Source organism: Naegleria gruberi, assembly GCF_000004985.1.
Source record: "Naegleria gruberi genomic scaffold NAEGRscaffold_33, whole genome shotgun sequence".
NCBI classification, from domain to species: domain Eukaryota; phylum Heterolobosea; class Eutetramitea; order Acrasida; family Naegleriidae; genus Naegleria; species Naegleria gruberi.
In genome coordinates, this window is record NW_003163294.1 from 278,403 (window position 1) to 304,987 (window position 26,585).

Here is a 26,585-nt window from a genome sequence, read left to right on the forward strand (position 1 = left end):
AGAACGAGGCCAACGTTGAACAAAAAAGTACAATATCACAATGGGTTAATTTCTTTAGTCCACTTTTTCAATCTCTTTCAATGAATAATTATTGTTTCATGGAAATGAAAACAAGAAAAGATGTTCCACTTGTGTTTTTAGAGTGTGCCAGAAGAGTTATCAATGCTCGGGATTTTGATTTGCCATCGGTCATACAAGAATTGAAAGATGTTATCAAGAATGATTCTCTACTTTTAAACCCATCTACCAATAAGTCACGATGTGTACTAAATTGAAAATAGTATTCAAGGTAAAAAACTAAAATTTACTCATGTTTTGTCTTCTTTTGTCGTGGTGCCAAATCAACTTCATCATCTTCGGCAGGTATTGAGGCAATTTGTTCAGGAGTGAGTTCTTTAGATAAATCTTCATTGTCATTGAAATGGAGAGCCTTGTGTAAATCGTCGAAGCCTTTACATTTGGCAAGTCGTTCGTATAATTTGGTTTTGGCATGAGTTTCAAACATTCTCTTCAGAATATATTTGGAAAGCCCAGAGTGATAATTATACTTGATCAATTCGTCCAAAAGTTCTTTTGCAACAACCAATTTATCCAATAAAACTTTTTCCTTTCTGAAAATACTCAAATTCCACATAGCTCCTCTTGCTGTTCAATTAAGTGAAAATTTTTGAATTAATTATTTAAATGAAACGCAGACACTTACCAATCATGACAGAGGAACACCCTGTTAAATCCTTAATTCGGTCAATATCTTCTGGTTTAAAAACATCACCATTGGCAATGATTGGAACTTTGGTAATCTTTGAAACTGGATCTACTAAATGGGAATGGGCTTTTTCTCTTGGTCTTTGTGGAATATATCTGGCATGAACACAAATGGCTGTGACACCAGTAGCTTGTAATTTTTCGTATAATTCTATAGTATTTTCGGTTGTATCTAAGAGTCTGATTTTGCATGTCACAGGTTTTCCGTGCTTTTCTTGAATTCCCTTTACAAGAGCTCTCAAAATTGCAAATGCATTTTCTTGATTTTCTGGTCGTAACAATGCAGAACCCATTCCTCCTTTAACTGAAAATTTCTTTGGACATCCCATATTTACATCAATAGCATCATAACCATCTATCATCAATTCAGCAACTTGTAAAGCAAGCTCTGGAGATGAAGTACCAAGTTGAAGGACTGTTGGCACTTTTTGTGACGCAGTCGGAGAGTCACTTTCTTTATCTACAACTTCCACTTGATAAACAATATTTCCATCATGACCAATGTAATCTATGGTTTTCAATTTTTCATTATATACAGGTTTACATTTAATAAGTTTCTTATCCACTAATTCCTCAGAGTAGACAATATCTGCACCAAAACGAGCAGCAAGTCTACGGAATGGAAGACCATTCACTCTTACCATAGGTGCTAGAATTACTTTGTTTGTGTAATCGATAGGAATGACTGGTCTTTTCGGAATGTTACTATTTGTTGTGGTTGTTGCCTCTGTTGCAACAGATGATGCTTGTTGTTCCGATAACATGATGTTATTATTATTCAAAGTAGTGGTCACTGAAAACTTTCTTCCAACAGAATCAACAGAATGAAGATTAAAAGGAAGAGCAGCAAAACCCAACTTGTTATTGGTGGTGAGAATTTTTTTAGGGTGGAAGTGCTTGGAGAGGATGCTCTTCATTTTTTGGATTGCACTTCAAGTTTTTCATGGTAACACAAAAACCTTCATCTGTTTAATTCAGTATTGAATAATAATGTTCGATATTTTCAACATTGGAAGGTGCAACACACAAGTGAACAGTTCAAACTTGTTATGATTATTGTTGAATAGAATGGACGACGCACTGAAGGGAGTGAATTAAAGTACTGACATACAACCACCTATATCAACTTACAAACTACAATTAGGCGGGAAGCCGGGAAGGAAAAAACAACAAACAAAAAAAATGCCTCTCAGTTTTAATGATCCTCGAGTTGAAGTCATCAAAGACTGGATTAAGCTCGCGTTCTCATCCACACTCTCTCAAATAAAGAACACAATAGACGTGCTTCATATGGATGATTGCGTTTCGAACTTTCTTGATGGAAATGAAACGTTTTTAGAAATTTGTCTTTTAGAAAATAATAAGGTTTGTATAGTACAATAGTTATTTTGTAGTGAGATGATACTAATGTTGTATAGTTGAAAATTTCTAATGCAGCAACTGGAGTACAATACATCAATGAAATTCACTTCATCAAGAGAAATGAATATCCGATTCAATCAGTTGAGGAAATGAAGATGGATAGCAAGGAAAATACAATTAAAGTAGGATCACTTACAAATAATGATTTATCTGCAGGAGTAGACCTTCTTAAAATGTTGCAAAAAGTTTATGGTCCACTTCTCTCAGGAAATTCAAAAATTAGTAACCCAACAATTCAAAATTTAATGAACCAATTAGAAATGGGACTTCAATCACTTGTACAGAAACAAACTAATGAGAGGATTAAAGAATCAGAAGATTCTGAACAATATTTTTTCCTTACACCTCAAGAAGAATTTCAATACTGGAGCGACACTAGTTCAAGAAGTGAACAGGCCCAACAAATTCATGATATTCTAGACCAAAAGAACCTTCTATCAGATTTTTCAAGTCTTCATCAAAAAAATTTAGATGATTTGATTGGAGAGTATGGTTTAATTGACAAGGTAAAGGATGCTGTGGATTCGATATGGGTAGAGGTTTTGGATCCTAAACCATATCCTGAAGGCAGAATGAAACGTTTGTTGGATGTAATTGGAGGTTCTATCGGAAGGTTTATTCAAATGAAAATCGGTCAAGTTGATATTTGGCGAGATGATTACCTTTCCATAAAGAAAAAGTTGGACTCTGGTATTGAAATTTGTTATCACTGGTTAAAAACAGTAGAGGAATTAATTACAATATGGCAAAACGAAGGAAGTCATAGATGGAAATCAGGAAATACAAAAGATATATTTATTCAACAATTACTACAAAGATTAGAAGAAATTGAACGTATTAGAAGTAGCTACGAACAATTAGCAAATAATTTATCAGCAGAAGAATGTGCTAGAATTGATTGTTTCTCTCCATTTTCAGGTTTAAATCCAGTTTTTATTACTCCATATTCTGAACAATCTTGGAAATCTGGTGTTGTTAGATTTGAAGAAATAATTGAACCTCTTGAAAAGAGAATTTCCGAAAAGTTAAGAACCAGACTTTCAGCTCTTTCATCAAAACCATTACTATTGTTATTGGAATTTGATAAGAATAGAGATTTAATTAGAAGAGACAATGTTAAGAAAGAATTAACTCAAGAAAGAGCTACATTACTAGGACAACTCAGAGCTCACGTACAAACACTCAAAGCAGATTTGGATAACCAAAAATATGAAAGTGGAACAAACTCTGATATTGTTAGAAGGATTGTTTCTGTAAAACAAATTGAAGAAAAAATCAAATCTACAATCATTACTGCAGCAACATTTTTGGATGATTTACCTGAATCCACAAAATTACAAGAAATTTGTAATTCCATCCAAAATGAAGTTGAAACTTTTATTAATTCAGAAAAGTCTAAATGGGAAAAAGAAGTTGAAAGAGCAAAGGATGATCTTTCACTGAATGGATCAATGATTAGCCTAGATAGAAATAAGAAAATGGTTGTAAATTATAACGAACGTCTTATTTCACTATTAAGAGAAGTAAGACAATTATCAGTTCTGGGATTCCAGTTATCTTCAAGTGTATTGAAGTTAGCAGAGGAAGCAAAGGACTTTTATACTCAAGCAATTGCTTTAAAACAAATCGCCAATTTTTATAACAATGTCCATACACAAGTTATTAAGAGTCAATCTTCAATGCTTATTGATGCTGCCTCAAATTTTGAAAGAGTTATTTTTGAATTCCAAAAAGAGGATAAATCATGGAGCAAGGCTAATGGTGAAAAATATATTGCAAAATTGAAGAGTGCTGCAGAACAATTCACTACAGAAAATAGAAAATTGAGAAAGTATCACATTCTTATTGGTGATAAAGTTGCTCAATTGATGAATATTGATTTATTAAGAGAAAAAGAATCTTGGGTTGGAAAAGTTAATGAAATTACCAAAATATTTTCATTTTTGAGAACCCAAAACTATACCAATATGGACAGCTGGAAAGTTCACTGGGATTATAATATATACAAATCTCTAGATTACCAATATAAAGTTGGTCTTGAAACCTTGAATGAACAATTGCCAGAAATCAAATGCGAGTTAGTTTTCAAGGATAAGAGAGTTCAATTTTCTCCTGCTTTTGAAAAAATCAAACAAACATACTACGAGAAAATGAGAGATTTTATTGCCTTCCCAGTAATATTTAGAGGCCTAAGCGAGATTGATATTTTCAAAAATATCACCTATACTAACAATGAAGGAATCAAAACAGTTTACCATAAGGCAACAATTTTATTCACTAGGTTGGCAAAGGTAAAGAAACGTTTTGCTGACTATGTTATTTTGGGAATGGTAGATAACGAACTTGAAGAAATTGTTTCACAAACTTTGAATGATACCAATCAATGGGAAGCAAACTTTAGAATGATAAAGGAAAAGGGTAAGGAAATTGAAAGACTTGAAAATGTTATCAAGATTGATTGTATTTCTGTATCAACAGATACTATCAAAGATACCATTCAAGATCAATTACAAAAACTAGGTGATTTACTTGTAAAGACTTTGAGAGCTAAAACTCAAAAACATCTTGATGTTATTGAGCAGTTTATTGTTCAATCATTGGCAAGCTTGTTGAAGGATCCTCAAAGTATGGATGAAATAGGTAAATCACATGCATACTGTAGAAAACTAAGTGAGGAAAAGTCTGTTTTCTATGCAGAGTTTGATAACTTTGAAAAGAAGAATAGATTATTGAGAAGTGTTGCTGGTGTTGCAATTGATGGTTCCTCTATTAAAGAAAAATGGAATGATTTCGATGATACATTACAGGCACACGAACTCTACTTGAAAGATAAGACCAATAACCTTCAAAAGGAAGTGGAGGCAAAACTTATCAATTTCAAGGGAGAACTGGCCAAGTTTGCAAGCAAATGGCACGAGTTGAAACCTAAGGATAATAGCTTTGTTGATGCTGAAAGTTCAAAGAAGCAAATTGCCTTCATTAAAGAAAAGAGAGAATCATTCCAAGAATTACGAAAGAGAGGTGATGAAATCTTAACAGAATGTTCATACTTTGGTGTAATTACACAACCACCAAAGGAATTGACAGAAATTGATGAAGATATTGGTAGATATGAAAAGATTTGGGGTATTTATGAAAAATTCCTAAATGACTTGGAAAAGTTGACATCACAAGAATGGCTTGTTTTCAAAAAGCAAATATTTTCATTCGAAGATTTTGTTATGGAATGGATTTCTGAATTGAAGGAAAAGGACAAGAATAGTATTACTTTATACATTAGAGAGGAGATTGAAAAGTACAACCAATTCAAGGATTACTTAAAGTTCATTACTGGTGATGGTTGGCAAGCTGAACATTGGGATAGCTTCTTCAGATTGATTGGTTTAGAAAAAGTTACAGTAGAAGATTTAAAGTTTGGTCATTTACTACCAAGATCTGCAATTATTATTGAGAAAATTAATAGTATCAAGGAATTGAGTTCTAGAGCTACAGGTGAACAACAAATCAGAGACGCCCTCAATGAACTCAAAGCGTGGGGTCTTTCTACAGAGTTTTCTACTTTCGAATACAAGGGTAACAACAAAGTACTTCAACTCATTAAGGAGTGGAAGGATCTTTTGACTCAAATTGGTGATAACCAATCACTTGCTCAATCTATCAAGGATTCACAATGGGCAGAACCATTCATTGAAGAAATTAAGTCATGGGAACTCAAGCTTACCAATTTGGCTGAATATTTGGATTATTTAATGGCCATCCAAAGAAAGTGGTTATATCTAGAACCTATTTTCTCTAGAGGTTCACTTCCTTCGGAACAACAAAGATTCAATCGTTTAGATAAGGACTTTATTGATATTATTACCAATATCAATGATAAAGGAGGTATTGGTAAACGTGTAGTTATGTTGGATAGAATTATTGGCTTGAAAGATAGATTGAAGGGTATTTCTGATGGACTTGATGTTTGTCAAAAGGCTCTTAACAAGTTCTTGGAAGAAAAGAGAAGCGCATATCCAAGATTCTATTTTATTGGTGATTCTGATTTGTTAGAAATTCTTGGTCAATCACAAAACCCAACAGTTATCCAAACTCACCTTAAGAAATTGTATGCAGGTATTTACAAAGTCCAATTCAATAAGGAACAAGATACAATTATTGCCATGTGCAGCAGTAAGGGTGAAGTTGTACAACTTAAACAACCTGTGAAGATAACTGACAAGGTAGAGCAATGGTTAGCCAACCTAGATCAACAAATGATCTTAACCTTACAACAACTTTTATTAGAATGTGATAAGTCAAAGGAATTCGATATGGATGCTTTCCCATCCCAAATTCTTTGCTTGCAAGAAAGTGTGAGCTTTACAAGAAAATGTGAACTTGCTATTCAAAACAATGCTTTACCACAACTTTTGAACAGTGTCAAGTCTCAATTAAGTCAATTTACATCCATCAATGCTAAAGATGACGAAGTTGTTTCTATGAAAGTTAAAGCGCTTATTCTTGATATTATCCACAATATTGATGTTGTTCAATGTCTTATTGATGGAAACGTTTCTTCTATTCAACATTGGTTATGGCAAAAGCAACTTAGATTTTATATTGAAAATGGTAAATGTGTAATCAAGATGAGTAATGCCAAGTTTGATTATACTTATGAATATCAAGGAAATGTTTCTAAACTTGTACACACACCATTAACAGATAAGTGTTATTTGACTTTAACACAAGGTATGCTTTTAGGTTATGGTGGTAATCCTTATGGACCTGCTGGTACAGGTAAAACTGAAAGTGTTAAAGCGCTTGGACATCTTTTTGGTAGACAAGTATTGGTTTTCAACTGTGATGAAGGTATTGACTTTAACAGTATGGGTAGAATTTTCATAGGTCTTGTAAAGTGTGGTGCTTGGGGTTGTTTTGACGAATTCAACAGATTGAAACCAGATCAATTGTCAGCTATTTCACAACAAATTCAAACTATCCAAGTTGCCATTAAAGAAAAATCAGCAAACCCAATAGAAATTCTTGGAAGCAAAGTTAAAGTAGATTTGAATGCTGGTATTTTCGTTACCCTCAACCCTGCAGGTAAGGGTTATGGTGGTAGATCTCAACTTCCAGACAACTTGAAACAATTGTTCAGAGCTGTAGCAATGGCTGCTCCAGATAATGAATTGATTGCTGAGGTAATCTTGCTTTCAGAAGGTTTTGAACATGCCAAGTTTTTGGGTAAAAAGATTGTCAGTGTATTCCAACTTAGCAAACAATTATTGAGTTCACAACAACACTACGATTGGGGCTTGCGTTCTCTCAAGACAATTCTTAACATTGGTGGATCTCAAATTAGACAATCTAAAAAACATGGAGCTTCCCTTTCCAAGGAAGCAGAAGCTCAAATCGTTATTAAGGCTCTTCGTGTTAACACTCTATCAAAACTCACTCATAAGGATGCTGTTCTATTCAATGGAATTATCAAGGATGTATTCCCTGGTATTGATGCTCCTGATATTTCTTACATTGAATTGGAAAGAGCTATCAAGGAAGTAATGACAGAGTTGGGATTGATACCGATTCCAAATATGATCAAGAAAATTGTTCAATTCTATGAAGCATGCAAACAAAGAATGGGTGTAGTACTTGTTGGTCCTAGTGGTTCTGGTAAGACAACTATCTGGCATGTTCTTTCAGAAGCCCTTAAGAAAATTAATCAAAAGCTCAAGAGTTATGTTGTAAATCCAAAGGCAATGCCAAGACACCAACTTTTGGGTCACATGGACATGGATACTAGAGAATGGTTTGAAGGCATTATTACAGCTAACTCTCGTATTATTTTGAAGGAAGAGCCAGATGTCATGTCTTGGATGGTTTGTGATGGTGATATTGATCCAGAATGGGTTGAATCATTGAATTCTGTTCTTGATGATAACCACTTGCTTACAATGCCAACAGGTGAAAGAATTCAATTCGGTTCAAATGTTAACTTTATTTTCGAAACTCACAGCCTCAAGTTTGCTTCTCCAGCTACTGTCAGTAGAATGGGTGTTATCTTCTTGTCAGATAATGATGTTGATGTAAAGAGCTTTGTACATGCATGGATGAATAGACATGAAGATTTAACTGATAATTTAAAGTCACTGGTTGACAACTATTTCTACCAAGCTTTAGATGCTGTTCTCGCTGTTGATCAAAGTGAGTTTGTTATTGAGTCTACTAGTATGGGTATTATAATGAATGGTTTATCACATATAACTCCTGATATTTCTACAAAGGGAGAATTTGCTAATTCATTGGTTAAAGGTTTGGGATCATCCTTAAATATCAAGGCAAGAGAAAAGCTTGCAAAGGATATCTATACACTTTGTTCTGAAAGTTCACTCGATTTGAGAAGACCTCTTGATTATTACTACTCTAAACATGATTCCTGTTATACCCAATACTCTTTCACTGATTCTGAAGAAATTACATATGAAAGTCTCCAAAATAGTCCTATGATTAGAACTGTAGATATTCAAAGAACAACAGATATTATTTATCCTTGGTTACACAATATGGAACCTTTCATTCTTGCTGGTCCTGAAGGTGCAGGTAAAGGTATGCTCTTGGAAAATCTTTTCCTCGACTTGCACTCTGTTCAAATTGCCAGAATCCACTGTAATTCTCAAACTAATGAGAGCCATGTTATTCAAAAATTGAATCAAACTTGTGCTGTATTCACTACAAACACTGGTCGTGTTCTTAGACCAAGAGAAGGAGAAAGACTCATTTTGTTCTTGAAGGATATTAACTTGCCTTGTCCAGATAAGTATGGTACAACCCAATTAATTTCCTTCCTACAACAACTTATCACATACAATGGCTATTATGATGATGAACTAAAGTGGGTAGGTTTAGAAAGAATTCAAATTGTTTGCTCTATGAATCCTGCCACAACTGTTGGTAGATATGAGCTTACAACCAGATTTACATCTATTGTAAGAATTGCTTACATGTCATACACAGACAAGCAACAATTGAAACAAATCGTATTTACTTATCTCAAATGTGCTCTATCTAAAGAATTTTCAGGACACGCTGTTTGGAAGCAAACACAAAATATTGATTTGTTGACTGAAGTTATGATTGATTTGTATGATAGTGTTTCTAAGAAGTTTACTGTAGATGAATATGCTCATTACCAATTCACTCCAAGAGATCTCACTAGATGGATTCTTGGTTTATTGAGCTTTACTATTCCTGCTTCTAGTAATAGATGCACAGAACTTCTAGATGCTTGGACTTATGAAGCAAGAAGAATCTTTAGAGATAAACTTGTAAAGGATATTACAGCCTTTGATAATATGGAAGCTGCTATTCATATGAAGTTAGAATCTATTGGATACTCACCTAAGATGCTTGGTAAAATTCTCTTCACTACTTTGGCATCCAGTGACAAGAAGCGTATGCTTTGTCCTGCCAAGACACTTGAATTTGGTAACTATTTGGGCTACTCTGGAACTGCTAAGAGAAGTAATCTTAAAAAGACTGCTCTACAAAGCTTTGAAAGAGAAAACAGACCATTGCGTTTGTTCTTTATTCCTGAAATTGTTGAATATGTAGCCATGATAGATAGAGTTCTCTGTAAAGATGGAAATTCTTTACTACTCGTAACCAAACAAGGCATTGGTAGTAGTGATATGGTTGCCCTCGTTTGTCACCTTCTCAAGTTTGAGCTATTCATTCCAAAGATGGTTGTTGGCTACTCTAGCAAGCATTTCAAGAATGATGTTAAAGCTGTTATTCAAAAAGCTGCACAAAACGAAAAAGTTTGTCTTATCCTTGAAGACCACCACATGACTGACGTTTCACTTTTGGAATATGTTAATAGTCTTCTCAGTTCTGGTGAAATTCCAGGTCTCTTTACCAAGGAAGAATTAGAAATGATTCTCTCTTCTATCAAAGATGAAAGTTCAAGAGAAGGAAATCAAAGTATGAGTCCTAATGCTATCTTCATCAAACGTGTAGTTAACAACATGAGAATAGTTTTATTGATGGATCCTGATAATAGTAACTTTGATATGAAATGTAGATCAAATCCTGCCATCTTTACAAAATGTTCAATCATTTGGAAGGATAATTGGTCCGCAGAAGGAATTCAACAAATTCCAAAGATGATTATAGATGAAAATGACTTGAAGACCCTATCTCTTAAACCAGATGAATTCATGCAATTGTTCGTTAATATTCACGATACTTGTACTGAAAGAAAAGCAACCCCTCTCCATTTTATTAACTTTATTGATACATTCAATAAGACTTTACAAAAGAAGAGATCTGTTAAGCAAGAACAACAAGAGCACTTGAACAAGGGTTTATCAAAGTTGAAGGAAGCATCTAAGAGTGTTGATGAATTGTCTAAGAAAGCTGAAGTACAAAAAATACAACTCAATGAAAAGCAAGAACAAAAGAAGATTGCCCTTACAGAAATTCAAAAGAGTATGCAAGAATCAGTCAAGGAACAAAATGATATTGAAAAGCTAAAGGAGCAAGTCAAGGTAGAAGATGTCAAGCTCAACGAAAAGAAGAGTTTCATCAATGGAAAACTTTCAAGTATTGAACCTCTTTTGGAGAGTGCCAAACAAGCTGTCGGTGCATTAACACCAAAAGAAATATCTGAAATTAAGAGTTTACAACAACCTCCAATTATTATCAGACAAATTTTGGAAGGTGTAGTTAGATTGATGGGACAAAAGGATTGGAATTCTTGGAAGGGTATCCAAAACTTCTTGAATCGTATGGGTGTTAAGGATCAAATTATGAACTTTGATGCATCAACTGTAGATAAAAAGGTACTTGATGATATCAAGAAATATCTTGCCGGTGAAGGTGCAGAATCATTCCAACCTGAAGTTGCTGCCAGAAGTAGCAAGTCAGCTTTACCTCTCGCAAAATGGGTTACTGCCAACGTTGAATATGCTGAAGTCCTCCAACAAGTTGGTCCACTTAAAAGAGAAATGGAAATTTTACTTAAATCTCAAGAAGTATTGAACAATCAATTGGCTCAATGCGAGAGTAAACTTAATACCCTCAATGAGAAGGTCAAATCTTTGCAAGATGAATACGAACAAAAGACACAAGAAGCTGAATCCCTCAAGTTTGGACTCCAACAAGCCGAAAAGACACTTTCATCAGCTAAGAGTTTGATTGGAAAACTTGGAGGTGAAAAAGAAAGATGGGAACAACAACTTGATGCATTGGCAAAAGAAATGAAAGATATGCCATACCAAGCATTATTAGCTTCATCATTTATGACTTACCTTCCTGATGCCCCAGAAAATGTTAGAAAGGAATATATTGAAAAATGGAAGATTATTGCTAATATGAAGTCATTTGACTTCCGTTCATTCATGAGTACTGAAAGTGAAATGCTCCAATACAAAGGTGAAGGACTTCCTGGTGATGAACTTTCAACAGAAAATGCTATTGTTATTTTAGAAAGTATTAAGCATCCACTTATCATTGATCCATCCAGAAGAGCTGTTGAATGGTTAAAGACTCACTTGATGAATAAGAGCGTAGAATGTACAACTTCCCATGATACCAAGTTTAGTACAACTTTAGAATTGGCAGTGAGATTTGGTAAGACATTAATTGTTGAAGAAGTTGATCAAGTCGATCCAATCCTCTATCCACTTTTGAGAAATGAAATTATTGTACAAGGTACTAGAAAATCCGTAGTGGTAGGAGAAAAGACTGTTGATTACAGCGAAGATTTCAAGATTTATCTTGTAACAAGAAATCCAAATATTTCCCTTACACCTGATGCTTCTCCTCTTGTTACTGTTGTCAACTTTACTGTAACAAAATCTGGTCTAGAAGGACAATTATTGAGTCAAACCTTACAACATGAAAACCCAGAAATCGAACAAAAGAAGAGTATGTTGTTGAAGAAGGAAGAAGAAAACAAGATTCAACTTAGTGATTTAGAAAAGCAACTCTTGAATGAATTAGCATCATCCAAAGGAAATCTACTTGAGAATGAATCTCTTATCACTAAATTGGCTGAAATTAAGAAGAAGAGTCAATCTATTGTTAGCAGTTTAGAAGAATCTAGTAAGACTATGAAGGAATTAGAAACAAAGAGAGATCAATATCGTCCATTTGCTGAAATGGGTAGCAACCTTTTCTTTATCATTTCTGATATGAAGAACATTAATAGAATGTACCAATTCAGTCTCTCTTCATTCATCAAGCTTTTCGATCAAGCTTTAACTTCAAGATTAGACAAGGCATCTGATGTTAATTTGAGAATTACCCTATTGAAACAAGAATTGAGTAAGATTGCCTTTACCTACATTACTAGATCTTTATTCAAGGAGGATAGACTTTTATTTGGTATGCATATGGTTCGTGGTCTATTCCCATCAATGTTCAATCAACAACAATGGAACTTCTTTATTGGTAATGTTTTGAAAGAAGCACCTACAGGAACACAAACTCCAAATTGGATTCCTCAAGATAGAGTCAAGACATTCCAACTTCTTTCAGCATGCCTTCCTGAAACCGTTAGCAAGCTTCAATTTGGTAACAGTGAGAAGTGGAAACATTGGTTAACTTCAAAGGAAGATGCTGTTTCATCATTCCCAGTACCTGATAATTCCATCAGCTATGCTGAAAAGGTTCTTGTTATCAAAACTTTGAAACCTGATCAATTGTTTGTTGTTATCACAGATTTGGTCACAAAGACTTTGGATATCAAGTCATTGTCAACCTCATTAAAACTTGCCAATATCCACAAGCAAGAAAGTAATTGTGCCGAACCTATTTTACTTATTACTACTGCTGGTGCTGATCCTTCACAAGAATTGAGACAAATGGCTCTTGATGTTGCTGGGGAAGCCAACTTTATTGAATTGGCTATGGGTCAAGGTCAAACAGAAGAGGCTATCCAACTCCTTAGAAAATGTACAAGAGAAGGAAAATGGTTGTTCTTGAAGAATCTTCACTTGGTAGTTTCTTGGCTTCCAACTTTGGAGAAAGAAATTGCTGTCCTTTCTGATGTAAATGAAGGATTTAGATTATGGTTGACCACCGAGACACATGATGAATTCCCAATCATTTTACTCCAACAAAGCTTGAAATTAACATTTGAATCTCCTCCAGGAATCAAGCAAAATATGCTCAGAACCTTTGAATCACAAAATGTTACTGAATTCAAGGCATACGGAAAGAATCGTATGAGATTGTCTCTCCTTTTGGCTTGGTTCCACTCTGTTGTACAAGAGAGAAGAACATATATCCCTCAAGGTTGGTCTAAATTCTACGAATTCTCTTCTTCAGATTTCAGAGCTGCCTCAGACATTATTGGAGCTGCAATTGAGAACGAAAATCCAGAATGGAATACTATTCTTGGACTTTTAGAAAATGCCATTTATGGTGGTAGAATTGATAATAAGTACGATGCCAAGATCTTGAGAGCTTACCTCACCAAGTACTTTAATCCAAATGTTCTTAATAATAAGGAATCTCTTTACACAAAGGGTTTATTCCTTCCTGATAATAATTCATATGAAGAATATATGAGATTTATTGAAAGATTACCAGATATTGATCAACCTGTTGTATTTGGTCTTCCACCTAATGCTGATAGAGTTGTTCAAGTTTACAGAGGTAACAAATTAATAGAAAAACTCAAACATATTCATTCTATGAACCAATCACATCACTCCTTCAATAAGGAAGAATGGACTTCAAAATTAGTACCTATTGTACAATTGTGGAATGGACTGGTAAACCCTAACAGATCCGTATTACTTCAAACTAAGAGAAATAATGAAGTGATTAATGATCCAGTTGACTCATTTATTACTTTAGAAATGGATAATTCTCTTGATTTGATCAAATTTATTGATTCTGAAGTTCAAAAGATTAGTGAAGTAATCAAGGGAGTTTCCTTGATTGATGCTATTATCCATTCCAATGGTCTTTCTCTCATGGGTGGTTCAATTCCTGAAAGATGGCAACTTAAATGGGAAAATGGTCCTGGTGACAATATTACTGTTTGGTTGAACGAAATTGTCTCAAAGACCCTCAAGTTGCATGAATGTTGTACACTCGTTTCCCAAGGTAAACTATTCTCCAAGCCTCTCGAGTTGAATACACTATTCAATCCTCACATCTTCTTCAATGCTCTCAAACAACAAACAGCTAGAAAATCTGGACTTCAACTTGATGACTTAACTGTATTGACTGCCTCTTGGGGTAATAAGAATATTTCTGGTGTTTCACTCAAAGTTGCTATCAAGGGTATTGGTATTCAAGGTAGTGAATTTGATGGTACACTTACCAGCATTTCATCTGATTCATCACCAGCACTTATTGAATTACCACCATGTGAAGTTTACTGGCTCACAGAAAAACAAGTGGAAGATTTGAAGCAAAAGAAAGAATTCCCACAAGTTACTCTGCCACTTCCAATCTATTATTCTACCAACAGAGAATTCACAGTTGCTGAATTAACTATGCCATGTAATTCTATTGTAGATGTTGACAAGTTTATTTTAACTGGTACAGCACTCTTTGTTGATACCCAATAAGATTTTGTGTAAATAATAAAAAACAACATTAAATTATTTTAAATTCTTCAACTTCACCAAACCATTTCATCAAAATAATTGAAAAAAAATGTTCATGCTAAGAAAGACAAAACCAACTCACAACGATAGAGGTGAGAGAATTGATGGAGGAAGTGATGATAATCGTTTCGGAAGTAATAGAGGAGGGGGAATTTCATCATGGAAAAGTTCCAACGGAGATGATTCTTATGATAGAAATAATAGGAACAACAACAATAGAGGAGGAGGTAGAAGATCATATAATAACAATGATAGATATGACAATAATAGACAATCATCATATAACAATGATAGATATGATAATAATAGACAATCATATGATAAAAACAACAGATACAATAACAAACAAGATGATAGATATAATAACGATAAAAACCAAGAAGACGAAACAAATAACGAAGATGATCTTGTCACATTCGGAACTGAACTTTCACAGTTGAATATTGCTGAAGTTTTTGATAGTGAAGGAAAGAATCAAATTAGAACTGCAAGAAGTATCTTGTCATATTTTAGAAGAATTGAATCTTTGATGAATAAGGATGATTTCCCAACTAACGAAGATCGTATTCAATTTATTACAAGTGTTTTCAATTATACTATTGAAATGAAGAATTTATTTGAAGGTACTGGTGATGAACAAGAACAAAAGAAGAAGGGAAATTATGCATTAATTGTGTCTTTGAATAATCCTGTTATTGCTAAATGTCTTCAAACAATGGTACCATTAAGCTCTTCAGAGGATTTGAGAGGATTTTTGAATGCTTGTTCGAATCATTTACATATCATTAGTAATGGTAGATTTAGTTCATTCTTAATTCAAGAAGCTTTGAAATATGTTCCAGAAGTTGTTAAAGAAGAATCACATGTCGAAAATTTAATGCAAGATGATGAACTTGATTCAAAGCCAACAATGACTGATATTATAATTGAGGCCTATAACTCATCTATTGAACCAAACTTGTTCGATATGATTTTCCATAAGAATGCTTCATTTGTTGTAAGACAATTACCACTTTGTCTTGGATATATTAAATCCAAGAAGGAACTTGGAAAAACTCTTTTGGATCTTATGGTTGACAAGGTTATTTCATCATGTCCTATTGGTGATATTTTGAATGATAGTATTGCTCTTGGATTTTTAACATCACTTATGGAAAATGTTTCAACATTTATGCAAATGATTGGTAAAACTGATGCAAAACTTCTCTCTAAGATTATCAAATATGCTATTGAACAAACATCAGATGAAGAATTGACAATTTCTTCTGAAACAATTACCAAACTCTTATCTAGTACACAACACAGTCGTATTGTAGAATTAATTATTAGTATTGGAGATGAAGGTATTTTCTCAAATATTGTTGAAAAGATTCTTGCACCTAATGCTGAAAGCTTTGCCACAGATAAGAATAAGTGCTATACAATTGTTAATGCAATTGAAAGAGCAAATAGAGAACAATTTATTTTACTTTTCAATGCTTTGAGAGATTCTATCAAGAAGTGTTTCTCTGAGGGAATTCTCAATGTTATTACTTGTTTGGCTAAGGGTTGTTTAAAGTTCAATACTAAGGAACAAGAATTGATCCAACAATTACTCAAAGGATTGACAAAGGATGGAGAAAAGACAAATGAACAAGCCATTGAAGAATTACTCTATTTGGAAGATAAAACTACATGCAATAGACACGGTTGCAATTTATTATCAACACTTTTCACATTCCAATCCAAGAAAATGTTGAATCCACTTTTGAATATTTTCAAAGAAATGGACGAAGAAAAACTCTTTACATTGTGTACCACAAAGGAAACTAGTATGGTAATTGATTCACTTGTTCAAATGAGTGATGAGTTTATCCAAAAGATCAAACCAAAGCTTGTAGATTTATCTGTAAATGTTTATGGTGCATTCGTTGTGGAAAAGGCCATGCTTGAATGCAAAGACAGTAAATTGCACATGGAAATTGCAACAATTTTGAAAGACGCAGAAACAAAGATTAGATCTAGTAAGCCAGGTTCTGTCCTTTGGAATAAGACCAACTTGTCACAATTCAAGAGTAATCCAAATGATTGGTTACAAAGAAAGGAAGAACAAAGAAGTAAAAAGAAGAAGAATGCCAAGATGATTCAAGAAATGGCAAATGTAAATATTGCCAACAGTTCCTCAAAGAAAAAGAAGCCAAAGAAGGAAAGACCACAAAAGAAAGAACAAGCTCCATCTACCACTGAAAATATCGAGAAAACAGAAGCTGTATCTACAATTGAAACTGCTGAACCTGTAAAGAAGGAAAAGAAACAGAAAGAAAAACCAACAGAAGAGAAAACTGAAAAGAAAGAAAGTAAGAAGAAATCTAATGAGGATCTCAGTCTAGACTTTTTGGAAGTAATTGATGAACCAAAGAAAGATAAGAAGAGAAAGAAGGAATCAGTTGACATGTTAGATTTTGTTGATAACATTTTAGAGTCAAGTCTCAAAAAGAAGAAAAAGTAAACTTTAATAATCGTCATAATCTCTTTCTTGTGTTTTTTGTCTGAGTTTGACTTGATCTCTACCTTTTTGAGTATTACGTTTGGCTGTTTGAATATCTTTAACCTTGGTAAATTGCTTCTTTTTGATATCTCTCTTAACTTGTTCCTTAATGTCCTCAGCAGTAAGAGCCTTCTTCTTTCTCCTTCTTCCTGTTGCTGTTGAAACACTAGTACCAGTAACTACTGAAGCTTGTTCATGATCACTGTCAACTTGTTCTTCTTGATTATTTTCAGTTGTTTCCTCGTTTGTTGTTGTTGATGGTTCTTCTGTTGATTCTGTTGTTTCTTCTTTTCCTTCTTCGTCCTTTTCTTTCAAAATATCATCAAACTCCTTTGCCTTGTCCTTTGTAAAACCACTAGCTTCGACACTAACATCCAAAGAAAATTCCTTTGTAATTTCAGAAAGTTTTGGATGATACCTCGAATATTCTGGATCATCCTTATCAATAACAATACCAAACTTCTTTGAAAAGAATGATGAAATACAGTCCAAATCTCTGTTAAAGTAATAATCTGCGTTTGCGTGTGATGTAGAAACCATTTGAGGGAAGTCAATTACGATAACCTTTTCACTCTTTGGTTTAACCAACAAGTTAAATTCGTTAAAGTCACCATGTACTAAACCATATTGAGCTAATTTAACAAGCAAATCTACACATTGTTGATAAACATACAATGGATGTTTCATCTCTCTAATTTGATACAAAGGATAACCCTTAATATGTTCCATAAGAACACAATGTCTATTGCAGTCAATTGGTTTTGGTACAGGAATACATCCAGTATCATAAATAGCTTTCATAAAAGCAAATTCCTTTAAAGCACTCAATCTACTCATATATAACCAGTTAGTAGGCTTACTTCTCTTTCCTAAATAATCTCTTGTATTCTTAACAGCTCTGAATGATGATCTACCTAATCTGTGGAATTTAATAACAATTTGTTTTGCTTTATGTTCCAAATCATATCCAGCAAATCCATCCTCTTCAAATTCAAAAGCTTCCTCATCTTCATCACTTTCTTCTTCCAAGAATTTTTCTTCCTTATCAAGAACAACTTTAACTTCATCTTCATCTTCTTCATCAACATCCTTTTCAACTTCTTCTCCTTCCTTTACAGGTGAAAGCAACAAGTAAATATCAGATTCTTTACCAACACCAATTTGTCTTCCGAATCCAACAACATGTCCTCTTTTCATAAATGTTTTTAATGATAAAAAGTCATAACCTGGATACGTTAAATGATAACCATCATAATTCTTGGCATCGTGATGAACAAGCCTATATTTTAATAATAAAGATAATACTTTTTGTGTACCTCCGTGTCTGAGTCCTGCAATTCTCTCAATCAATGGTGTTGGTACTAATTCGTGATTTTTCATACCCATTTCAATGGCTGTTAGCACACGGAAATCATCATTGGAGAGGTATCTAAATTTATTAGAATCTATTTTAACCATTTTTTTAAAAACAATCACCAACAACCAACATTCAAATAATTATTGAATTATTTTTATTAACATGATATTAATATCATCACCATCAAACTAGTTTGATGCCATCATCGCATGCACCATGGAGCATAATTTCAATAGAGGTGCATAGAGTGGCACATTGTCAGTAAATGCATTTTGAAATTGATTTTTATTTACACTAGTTCCGATAGAGTTTGTCTTTTGAATTCCTTCCTTCGGTAATAAGAAGATTATTGCTTTGGTTTACTTTCCTCTAAATCAATCTTGATCTTTTTCACTTCTTTACTTCTCGAATATTGAACAGAGAGTGCAAAACCAACAATAGCAACACCCCAAACACCAGCTTGATATTTCCAATTCATTCCTTGTATTTTTTTTGATTGAATTAATTCGTCATATTGAAAGCACCTGTCCCTATTAGAATTCAATCATAAAAGTCATTCAATTTCACCTTCTTACTTCCAAAGTTTGGTGGAATAGATTTGTTTGGAGGAGATGAAGAGCTTTGGAGGTCATCTAGTGAAAAATCAATAATGATATCATCATCTTCTAAATCGTTTGGAGTATTTGAGGAGGAGGCCCATTTTGGTGGTGGAACATCTGAAAATATGAGAGACGGTAAGCTATCGATTCTTCTTGTGGAGCTTACTTCATTATTGGTTGACAATTTCAAAATCTTATCCAAATCCATATGCCCATTTGTTTTGAAAGCATCCTTGCTCTTTTCTTTCATTTCACTTCTGTATTTGGTGATATCAAAGTTATCTGTTTCAGTATACCTCTTAGTATTACTCATACCAGAGGAGGATGTAGTTTGATAATGATCTGGAGTATTATCAACAGCAGAATAATCAGCAATTGGCTCGTAAATATCCTCTCCTCCAAGAGGCACAAAATCGTCCTCTACTATTTCAATTTCCTCTTCAATATTAACTATTTGCTGAGTTTCTTCCTCCTCTTGTTCATCCTTATCAGATAACACAACTTCCTCATCCTCATCGTCACTGTCTATTATTCTCCTCTTTTTAAGTTTTAATCCCTGAATCTTTGGTGATTGGACAATTATCTTTTCTCTGACAACTTGAGGAATAATTTGATTAGGAACCATTCTCATATTTTTCTCAAAGAACTATCATGTTAACACGAGAATACTAGTAATTATTACAAACCTTCACGTCATTATGATATGGTATTTCCTTCAATGCATCAATAAGAACTTTTTTCTGCTTAATGGATTCTTCATAAGCATGTCGTTCTCTACCCTCAGAAAGAAGAGCAACAATGTTACCTTTTCTCTTTCTACCAGTTCTACCAACTCTCTGAATGAGTCTTGTTGGACTTGAAGCAGAATCATCTATAAAATGTCAAACTCTATTTCAATAGAAAACTTACATAAAACAATCAAATCAATTTCTCCAATATCTAAACCCTCTTCACCGATTGGTGTTGATACCAGTACGTTAAAAATACCATCTCTAAAATCGTGAATAATAGATTTTTGCTTCTTTTGGTTAAATCCTTTCTGGGCCCTTCCTTTGCCTTGTCCAATAAATGGAGAAACTTTCAGAATTTCATGTTTTGAAAGAATTTCCACAATAATATCGACAGTTTTTCGGAAAAGTGCAAATACCACTACTTTAGTTTCTTGAGATGCTTTTTGGAAATGTTCCAATATGACTTGTTCCATTTTTTTGAGTTTAGGATGCACATATCCCTGACTAATAATCTTCTCACATGCTTGAAGGATGGTTTTGAAAATTGGTTGTTTGATTATTTGATTTCTACTAAGAAGGTATTGTTTCTTCTTTTTGTCTGTTGTTTCAGTTGTTATATTTTGCAGCGAATCAACAAATAGGGTCATATCTTGGGTGTGTAAATAAAACAGACCTGTATACAGAGCTATCAATACTCTATCATATTTAAGAAAAATATTCATGTTGATAACTTACTGAAAATCACCCATATATTTGTAAGCATCCTTTTTTTTACTCTTTAAAAATTCTGGAAATTCATTAGAGAAGGAAAAGAGTTGAATACTTACTTGTCATAGCTACGTGTAATGCATTCTTAGATAAAGAAGATGGGTCACAATTATAAACTGCACCAGCTTGAATCAATCTTTCCACAAATGGTCCCACTAATTTATAGAACAAATCTATAAAGATAATTTGAATCTAAATTATGAAATAATTCATTAAAACCTACTATCTATTATCACAGAATCTCTATCACGATTACAAATTATCGTCTTAGTTTCTTTTTCATGTAAATATTCTGCTACATCCTTGTCTGATTCATCTCTAACCTCTACATGAGAAATTCTCAAATTTGTTATCACCTTTTGAATATCGGCATGAGTTTTTCCTGGAGTGGCTGACAATCCCAATACTCTCCAATGATCATTCTTCTTTCCAATTAATTTTGTAACCACACAATAAGCATGATTACCACTTGCCTTGTGAGCTTCATCAAAAACTACAAGAACTACTTGTCTTGCTGGACAAGATCCTGTTTCTAAATCCTTCTCCACACACTCTGGAGTACAAAAGAATACTCGTTTAGTTTTCCACAAATCTACACGCTCGTCAGGAGAAATTCTACCAGTCAATACAACTGTTTCCTCTTCTGGAATACCCATAATATTGTAACAAGCATTCATTTGCTGATCTACTAGTGATATTGTCTGAAAATTATTGTAAAAAATCAATGTAATCTGATTGAATACCTACATGAGCCAAGAAGATAATCTTACCAATTGGAAACCATCTATAATAATTGTACATTACAACACTGGCAATGAATGTTTTACCTAAAAGTGTCACACTAATGTTCCTAATTCAATACTTACCCAAACCTGTTGGTAAACATACGAGTGTATTAGTTAGAAGAACCTTCTCACAAATTTTGAACTGATACTTTCTCTCTGTATAGTTGGTTGGATAAATCCAAGTTTTTGCTGCTTCCAAATCAATTTGAGGAAAGCTTTTAGTATTATATTTCAATTCTTTTAGCTTTTCTTTCTTTTCATTCTCATGTTTTTCCAAAATCAATTCCAATTCATCATCATCAAGATTAATATCATCAATATTAATTCCTACAGTCGAAGTTGATTGTTTACTTGGAAAGTGATCGGAAATTGTTGTTTGTACATTGGTGATTCCTTTAGAGAGTACAGGTCTTAAATTCAGTGATCTATGATACAATCTCAAACCGATCGAGTCCTTCGATGATGAAGACTGATTATTTTGATTTCCACTGTTGTTACTATTTACATTATTACTGTCTCCAGAATTAATTGCATCCTGATTATTTGAGGAAGCACTTGTCGTTTTCAATAATAACGATCGTTTGTTATTATTACTGTTCGACTTGGAAGACATTTTTTCTTTGGAGTGAACAACTCTAGTTTTCTCTGGAATTGTTCAACTAGGAAAAAAACTCTCGAGACTAAAATTCATTCTCTTTAATTTGCACAATATGAATGCATTCAATAAGTACTAGTAATTTATGAAATTATAATATTAAATAGTTTTCTTTCTTCTCTTGCCTCCTTTCCAAAACCGGTCCGTATATTTTTGTAAAGTTGCTCTACTCTCAAATTTTTTGTTGAAAATAAAAATACCTCGAATCTAAGCCTTCAAATGCCAGCTGAAAACGTTGAAACTGTTTTGGAACAAACTGTTGATGAAACCATCGACAACCCAGACGTCATCAAGAAGTACAAACTTGCTGCCGAAATTGCTAATGGTATGTTCTTATCGTTGGATTAAAGCTAAAAAGAAAATATTTTGCGAATTTTACATTTCGCGACGTTGCTTTAATATTCTTATTTGATGGAATTTTGTATGATGATAACAAAATAATAATATATTTACATTCTATGATGATAATATAATGGATAATATAATGGTATTGATATAACAATAATTATGAATATTTATGAACAATAGAAACCATGAAGCATATTCAAGGTTTGATGAAGCCTGGTGTCAAGGTTATCGAATTGTGTTCTGCTGGTGATTCTTTCATGGAAGAAAAGATTAAACATGCTTATAAGAAGTCCAAGGGCATGAAGAAGGGTATTGCTTTCCCAACTTGCGTTAACGTTAACGAAACTATTTGCCACTTCACTCCACTCGACAATACACCAGAAGCTGCTATCACATTGAAGGAAAATGATGTTGTTAGAGTTGATTTGGGTGTTCAAATTGATGGATTCATCTCCAACATTGCTCAAACTTATATTTTGACTCCAAACGTCGTCTCCGGTAGAGAAGCTGACTGTCTTGCTGCTGTTCAACAAGGTATGGAAGTTGCTCAACGTTTGATGAAGCCAGGAAAGACCAACACTGACCTCATTCAAGCCCTCCAAAAGGTTGCTCGTGCTTTCAATGTTAAATGGGTTAACGGTGTTTTGTCACACGAAATTAAGAGAGATGTTGTTGACGGAAAGAATGTTATTTTGTTGCACGAAGATGCTGACCAAACTGTTGACGAATTCAAGTTTGAATCTAACCAAGTTTTCTGTTTGGATTTGGTTGCTTCAACTGGTGATGAAGCTAAGTTGCGTGAAGGTACTTCTAGAACTACTGTCTACAAGAGAGAACCATCCGTTCTTGTTGATTTGAAGGTTAACGCTTCTCGTAAGGTTTATGAAGAAATCAAGGATAAATTCGGTGCTGTTCCATTCACTGTTAAGCACTTAGATCCTAAGTTGGGCAGAATGGGAGTTTTGGAATTGTTGAACAATAGAATGATTGATCCATACCCAGTTTTGGTTGCCAAGAAGGGTGAATTTGTTGCTCAACAAAAGTCAACAATCCTCATTGCTAAGAAGCAAGTCCAAAAGATTACTGGTTTGCCAGTCCAATCATTCCAATCTGAAAAGAGTATTCAAGATGAACAAGTTCTTGCTGTTTTGAAGACTGATTTGAAGATTGTTCCAGAAGCCAAGATGGACGAAACTGATTAAATTTCTTTATAAAATAAAAAAAAACTTAATTAAATTTTATGTCATTTTCTGGAGATACTGAACTTTCCTTAACAACTTTACAGCCCAATCTATTACAGAGTGAATATTATCCACAACTGATTCCATATCTTCCTCAGTAACAATATCTTGTGTGGGCGAAAGCATTGATTGAGGCATTTGATACAGTACAATTAAATTACAATTCATCTCCACTTGCACAATCTTTACCACCGTTGCAGTGGAGAGAACAATTTCCATTGATCTTGGTTTGTCATTAACAGCATTCACTAATGAATAGTAAGTCTCACATTAAAAAGAATTGTTAAAATACTTACTGATATCAGTTGCATTAGACATTAAGAAATGAGAATATGCTTGAAGGTCCAAATTCTGACTTGTTGAACAAAGGACATCCTTATCTTTGCTTATCAAATCTGCACTTATTATTCCTGTTTCATTTCTCACTAATTTGTCGATTATTTTTGAATTCTGTTGTACTAAACTTACATTCATTCAATATTGAGTGAACAATTGATAAAAAGGTTTCTCGTAATTTGACTTGAAAAACATAAGGATCGACTCGTAATTGGAATGGTTCTTCACTCTTAATCTCTTCTTCTGACACCATTCCATTAAATCGTATTCTTGGGTAGAGAGTAATTTCTTTTCCATTCTTATTTGAGAGTGAGGGAAAAACTCTCTGTCCTGTAAAGTAGCTTGATGGTTCCATTCGTGAATATCCAAACGAATCATGAGTTTGATAATTGGGCAGTGTATTTTGTGTTAATACATCTGATTTTGTTCCTATTTGATTTTGAATTTTTCTTTCTCCTGGAATTGGTATGTTCGATGTTTGATAGAGAGTTTGCTGCGTGGATTGTTGAAGTTTGGTAGATTCCTCAATATATTTCTGAAGAGTTTGTGTTGCTATGAGTTTGGGAAATTCATTTCCAACATCAGAATCTGTAATCACAGCACAGAACAATCTTCTAGAACCATCATTTACTATTGTTAAAGCTACTCGTTGCATTTCAAAATATTCCATTGTATGAAAAAGTTCTCGTTTTCCTTTCACTAAGACGGCAGTGAGAAGGGAGGCCAACATGTTTGAGCTATTACCGACTGGGGTCATAAATTGTTTTTCAAACAATTTTACACCCGATTCTGTGGCAATAATAAGATTATGTATCATAGTAAAATGTGATGAAGAGGTGTGAATAATGATGATGAACAGATAAATAATTGTGATCTTGCAAGCCTTAATAAAATTTCAAACTATTTGTCCAATTCCTGATGATTGTTGTTCGAAAGAAATTCTACTATTGTTTTTAAATATTTAGCCAACTTATTCCTGATCCAATTCTCTATTCTCTTTTGTTGTTCTTTTTCAACTTAAATACAATGATGAGGAAGTACAAGTCTATTTTTGAAATTTTTTTTATTTAAAAAATTAAAAAATGAAAAGATTGACTAGTGCTGCTCTCCAAGTCTCCAAATCATCAAAAGTTGCCAGTTTGGCTTCGATTAGATCCGGATTGAGAATTAATTCTTCATCATCTTTAAATAATATTAATCATCAAAATGTTTTTGTTCAAATGTGTAATTTAAATTGTAAATCATCACAACAATTTTTCCATACCCAACCAATCAAAATGGAAATGGACAAGAGTACTATGGATGGATCAAGAGATATGCACGGAACAACAGTTTTGTGTGTTCGTAAAGCTGGAAAGGTCTGCATTCAAGCTGACGGACAAGTTACTCTTGGCCATGTTGTCATGAAGGGAAATGCTCGTAAATTGAGACAAATTGGTTCCGATGTTATTGCTGGATTTGCTGGTTCAACAGCTGATGCCATCACTCTTTTTGAAAGATTGGAAGCTAAACTTGAAGAATATCCAGGACAATTAATGAGAGCATGTGTTGAAATGGCCAAATTATGGAGAACTGATAAATATTTGAGGAAATTAGAAGCTGTCATGATTGTTGCCGATAAGAATATTACTCTTATTCTTACAGGTAATGGTGACGTTCTTGAACCAAATGAAGGTGGAGCTAATGATAGTGTTGTTGGTATCGGAAGTGGAGGTCATTATGCTATTTCAGCTGCCAAAGCTCTTTTGGATGTAAATGGATTTGATGCTGAACAAATTGCTCAAAAGGCCATGCTTATTGCTGGTGAAATTTGTATCTATACTAACACCAATTTCACAAGATTAACCTTGGAAGAAAAGGATGGAAAAGTTGAAATTACTGAGAAATAAACCTTGTAAATTAAATCATGATGAGGAGGATGGACAAAGATTAAATAAAAAAATGCCTATTGACGTAATTGTTGATTCTCCTGCTGAATTTGATGCCACTGTTCAAGATCAATTGAACAATAATCCAGGTGCTTTGGTTTATGTTTATGTCACCGGAAAGAAAGATGCCACTACACAAAAGAGTTGGTGTCCAGATTGTGTTGTTTCAGTATGTTGTTTTTAAATAATTTTCAATCGATTATTAAACATGATCATAGGAACCAATCATTTATGAAGATTTTATTCCTGAAGTAGAAAGAGAAGCTTCAAAGAAAGGTGTTAAAGTAATTGTAATCAAGGCTCTCGTTGAAAGATCAGAATACAAGGGAAATCCAAGCTATCCATACAGAACACATGCTGATTTGCGTGTGAAAGGAATTCCAACTTTCATTTTGTGGAATGCAAAGGATGAACAAAAGGGAAGAATTGATAACTTTGAGGATTTGGATTTACTTGATGCTTTGCGTGTACTTTCAGTCAAGATTGTCAAACAATAATAATCTGATTTAACTTTTTAC

General features: G+C 33.7%; 8 protein-coding genes across 8 annotated transcripts; 4 read left to right on the top strand and 4 right to left on the bottom strand.

Moving 5' to 3' along the window:
• Positions 1 to 285: 285 nt before the first annotated feature.
• NAEGRDRAFT_82662 (dihydrouridine synthase, DuS) lies at positions 286 to 1,673 on the bottom strand. The gene is made up of 2 exons (XM_002675590.1): positions 704 to 1,673; positions 286 to 645 (listed from the first exon to the last, which is right to left on the bottom strand). Exons 1-2 carry the CDS (start codon positions 1,527 to 1,529, stop codon positions 305 to 307), a joined length of 1,167 nt encoding a protein of 388 aa, XP_002675636.1. The 5' UTR covers positions 1,530 to 1,673; the 3' UTR covers positions 286 to 304.
• A 1,086-nt stretch (positions 1,674 to 2,759) lies between these two features.
• Positions 2,760 to 14,791, top strand: NAEGRDRAFT_55825 (cytoplasmic dynein; the record flags this gene model as incomplete). The annotated part of the gene is made up of 2 exons (XM_002675505.1): positions 2,760 to 9,541; positions 9,686 to 14,791. The coding sequence occupies 2 exons, from the start codon at positions 2,760 to 2,762 to the stop codon at positions 14,751 to 14,753; spliced, it is 11,850 nt and encodes a 3,949-aa protein (XP_002675551.1). The 3' UTR covers positions 14,754 to 14,791.
• A 50-nt stretch (positions 14,792 to 14,841) lies between these two features.
• Positions 14,842 to 17,280, top strand: NAEGRDRAFT_50221 (uncharacterized protein; the record flags this gene model as incomplete). Its single annotated transcript, XM_002675506.1, has 1 exon — positions 14,842 to 17,280. The coding sequence occupies one exon, from the start codon at positions 14,842 to 14,844 to the stop codon at positions 17,278 to 17,280; it is 2,439 nt and encodes an 812-aa protein (XP_002675552.1).
• A 676-nt stretch (positions 17,281 to 17,956) lies between these two features.
• Positions 17,957 to 18,777, bottom strand: NAEGRDRAFT_69285 (uncharacterized protein; the record flags this gene model as incomplete). Its single annotated transcript, XM_002675591.1, has 2 exons — positions 17,957 to 18,010; positions 18,055 to 18,777. 2 exons carry the CDS (start codon positions 18,775 to 18,777, stop codon positions 17,957 to 17,959), a joined length of 777 nt encoding a protein of 258 aa, XP_002675637.1.
• Positions 18,778 to 19,022: 245 nt separating this feature from the next.
• NAEGRDRAFT_69286 (uncharacterized protein) lies at positions 19,023 to 22,172 on the bottom strand (the record flags this gene model as incomplete). The annotated part of the gene is made up of 9 exons (XM_002675592.1): positions 19,023 to 19,156; positions 19,252 to 19,921; positions 19,962 to 20,146; positions 20,185 to 20,702; positions 20,742 to 20,793; positions 20,834 to 20,947; positions 20,998 to 21,475; positions 21,522 to 21,601; positions 21,641 to 22,172. 9 exons carry the CDS (start codon positions 22,170 to 22,172, stop codon positions 19,023 to 19,025), a joined length of 2,763 nt encoding a protein of 920 aa, XP_002675638.1.
• Positions 22,173 to 22,414: 242 nt separating this feature from the next.
• On the top strand, positions 22,415 to 23,795 carry NAEGRDRAFT_58459 (methionyl aminopeptidase). Its single transcript, XM_002675507.1, has 2 exons — positions 22,415 to 22,539; positions 22,743 to 23,795. The coding sequence occupies exons 1-2, from the start codon at positions 22,434 to 22,436 to the stop codon at positions 23,762 to 23,764; spliced, it is 1,128 nt and encodes a 375-aa protein (XP_002675553.1). The 5' UTR covers positions 22,415 to 22,433; the 3' UTR covers positions 23,765 to 23,795.
• Positions 23,796 to 23,800: 5 nt separating this feature from the next.
• On the bottom strand, positions 23,801 to 24,956 carry NAEGRDRAFT_69288 (uncharacterized protein; the record flags this gene model as incomplete). The annotated part of the gene is made up of 3 exons (XM_002675593.1): positions 23,801 to 24,051; positions 24,100 to 24,228; positions 24,272 to 24,956. The coding sequence occupies 3 exons, from the start codon at positions 24,954 to 24,956 to the stop codon at positions 23,801 to 23,803; spliced, it is 1,065 nt and encodes a 354-aa protein (XP_002675639.1).
• A 265-nt stretch (positions 24,957 to 25,221) lies between these two features.
• On the top strand, positions 25,222 to 26,564 carry NAEGRDRAFT_69289 (uncharacterized protein; the record flags this gene model as incomplete). The annotated part of the gene is made up of 3 exons (XM_002675508.1): positions 25,222 to 26,007; positions 26,057 to 26,236; positions 26,286 to 26,564. The coding sequence occupies 3 exons, from the start codon at positions 25,222 to 25,224 to the stop codon at positions 26,562 to 26,564; spliced, it is 1,245 nt and encodes a 414-aa protein (XP_002675554.1).
• Between the last annotated feature and the right edge of the window lie 21 nt (positions 26,565 to 26,585).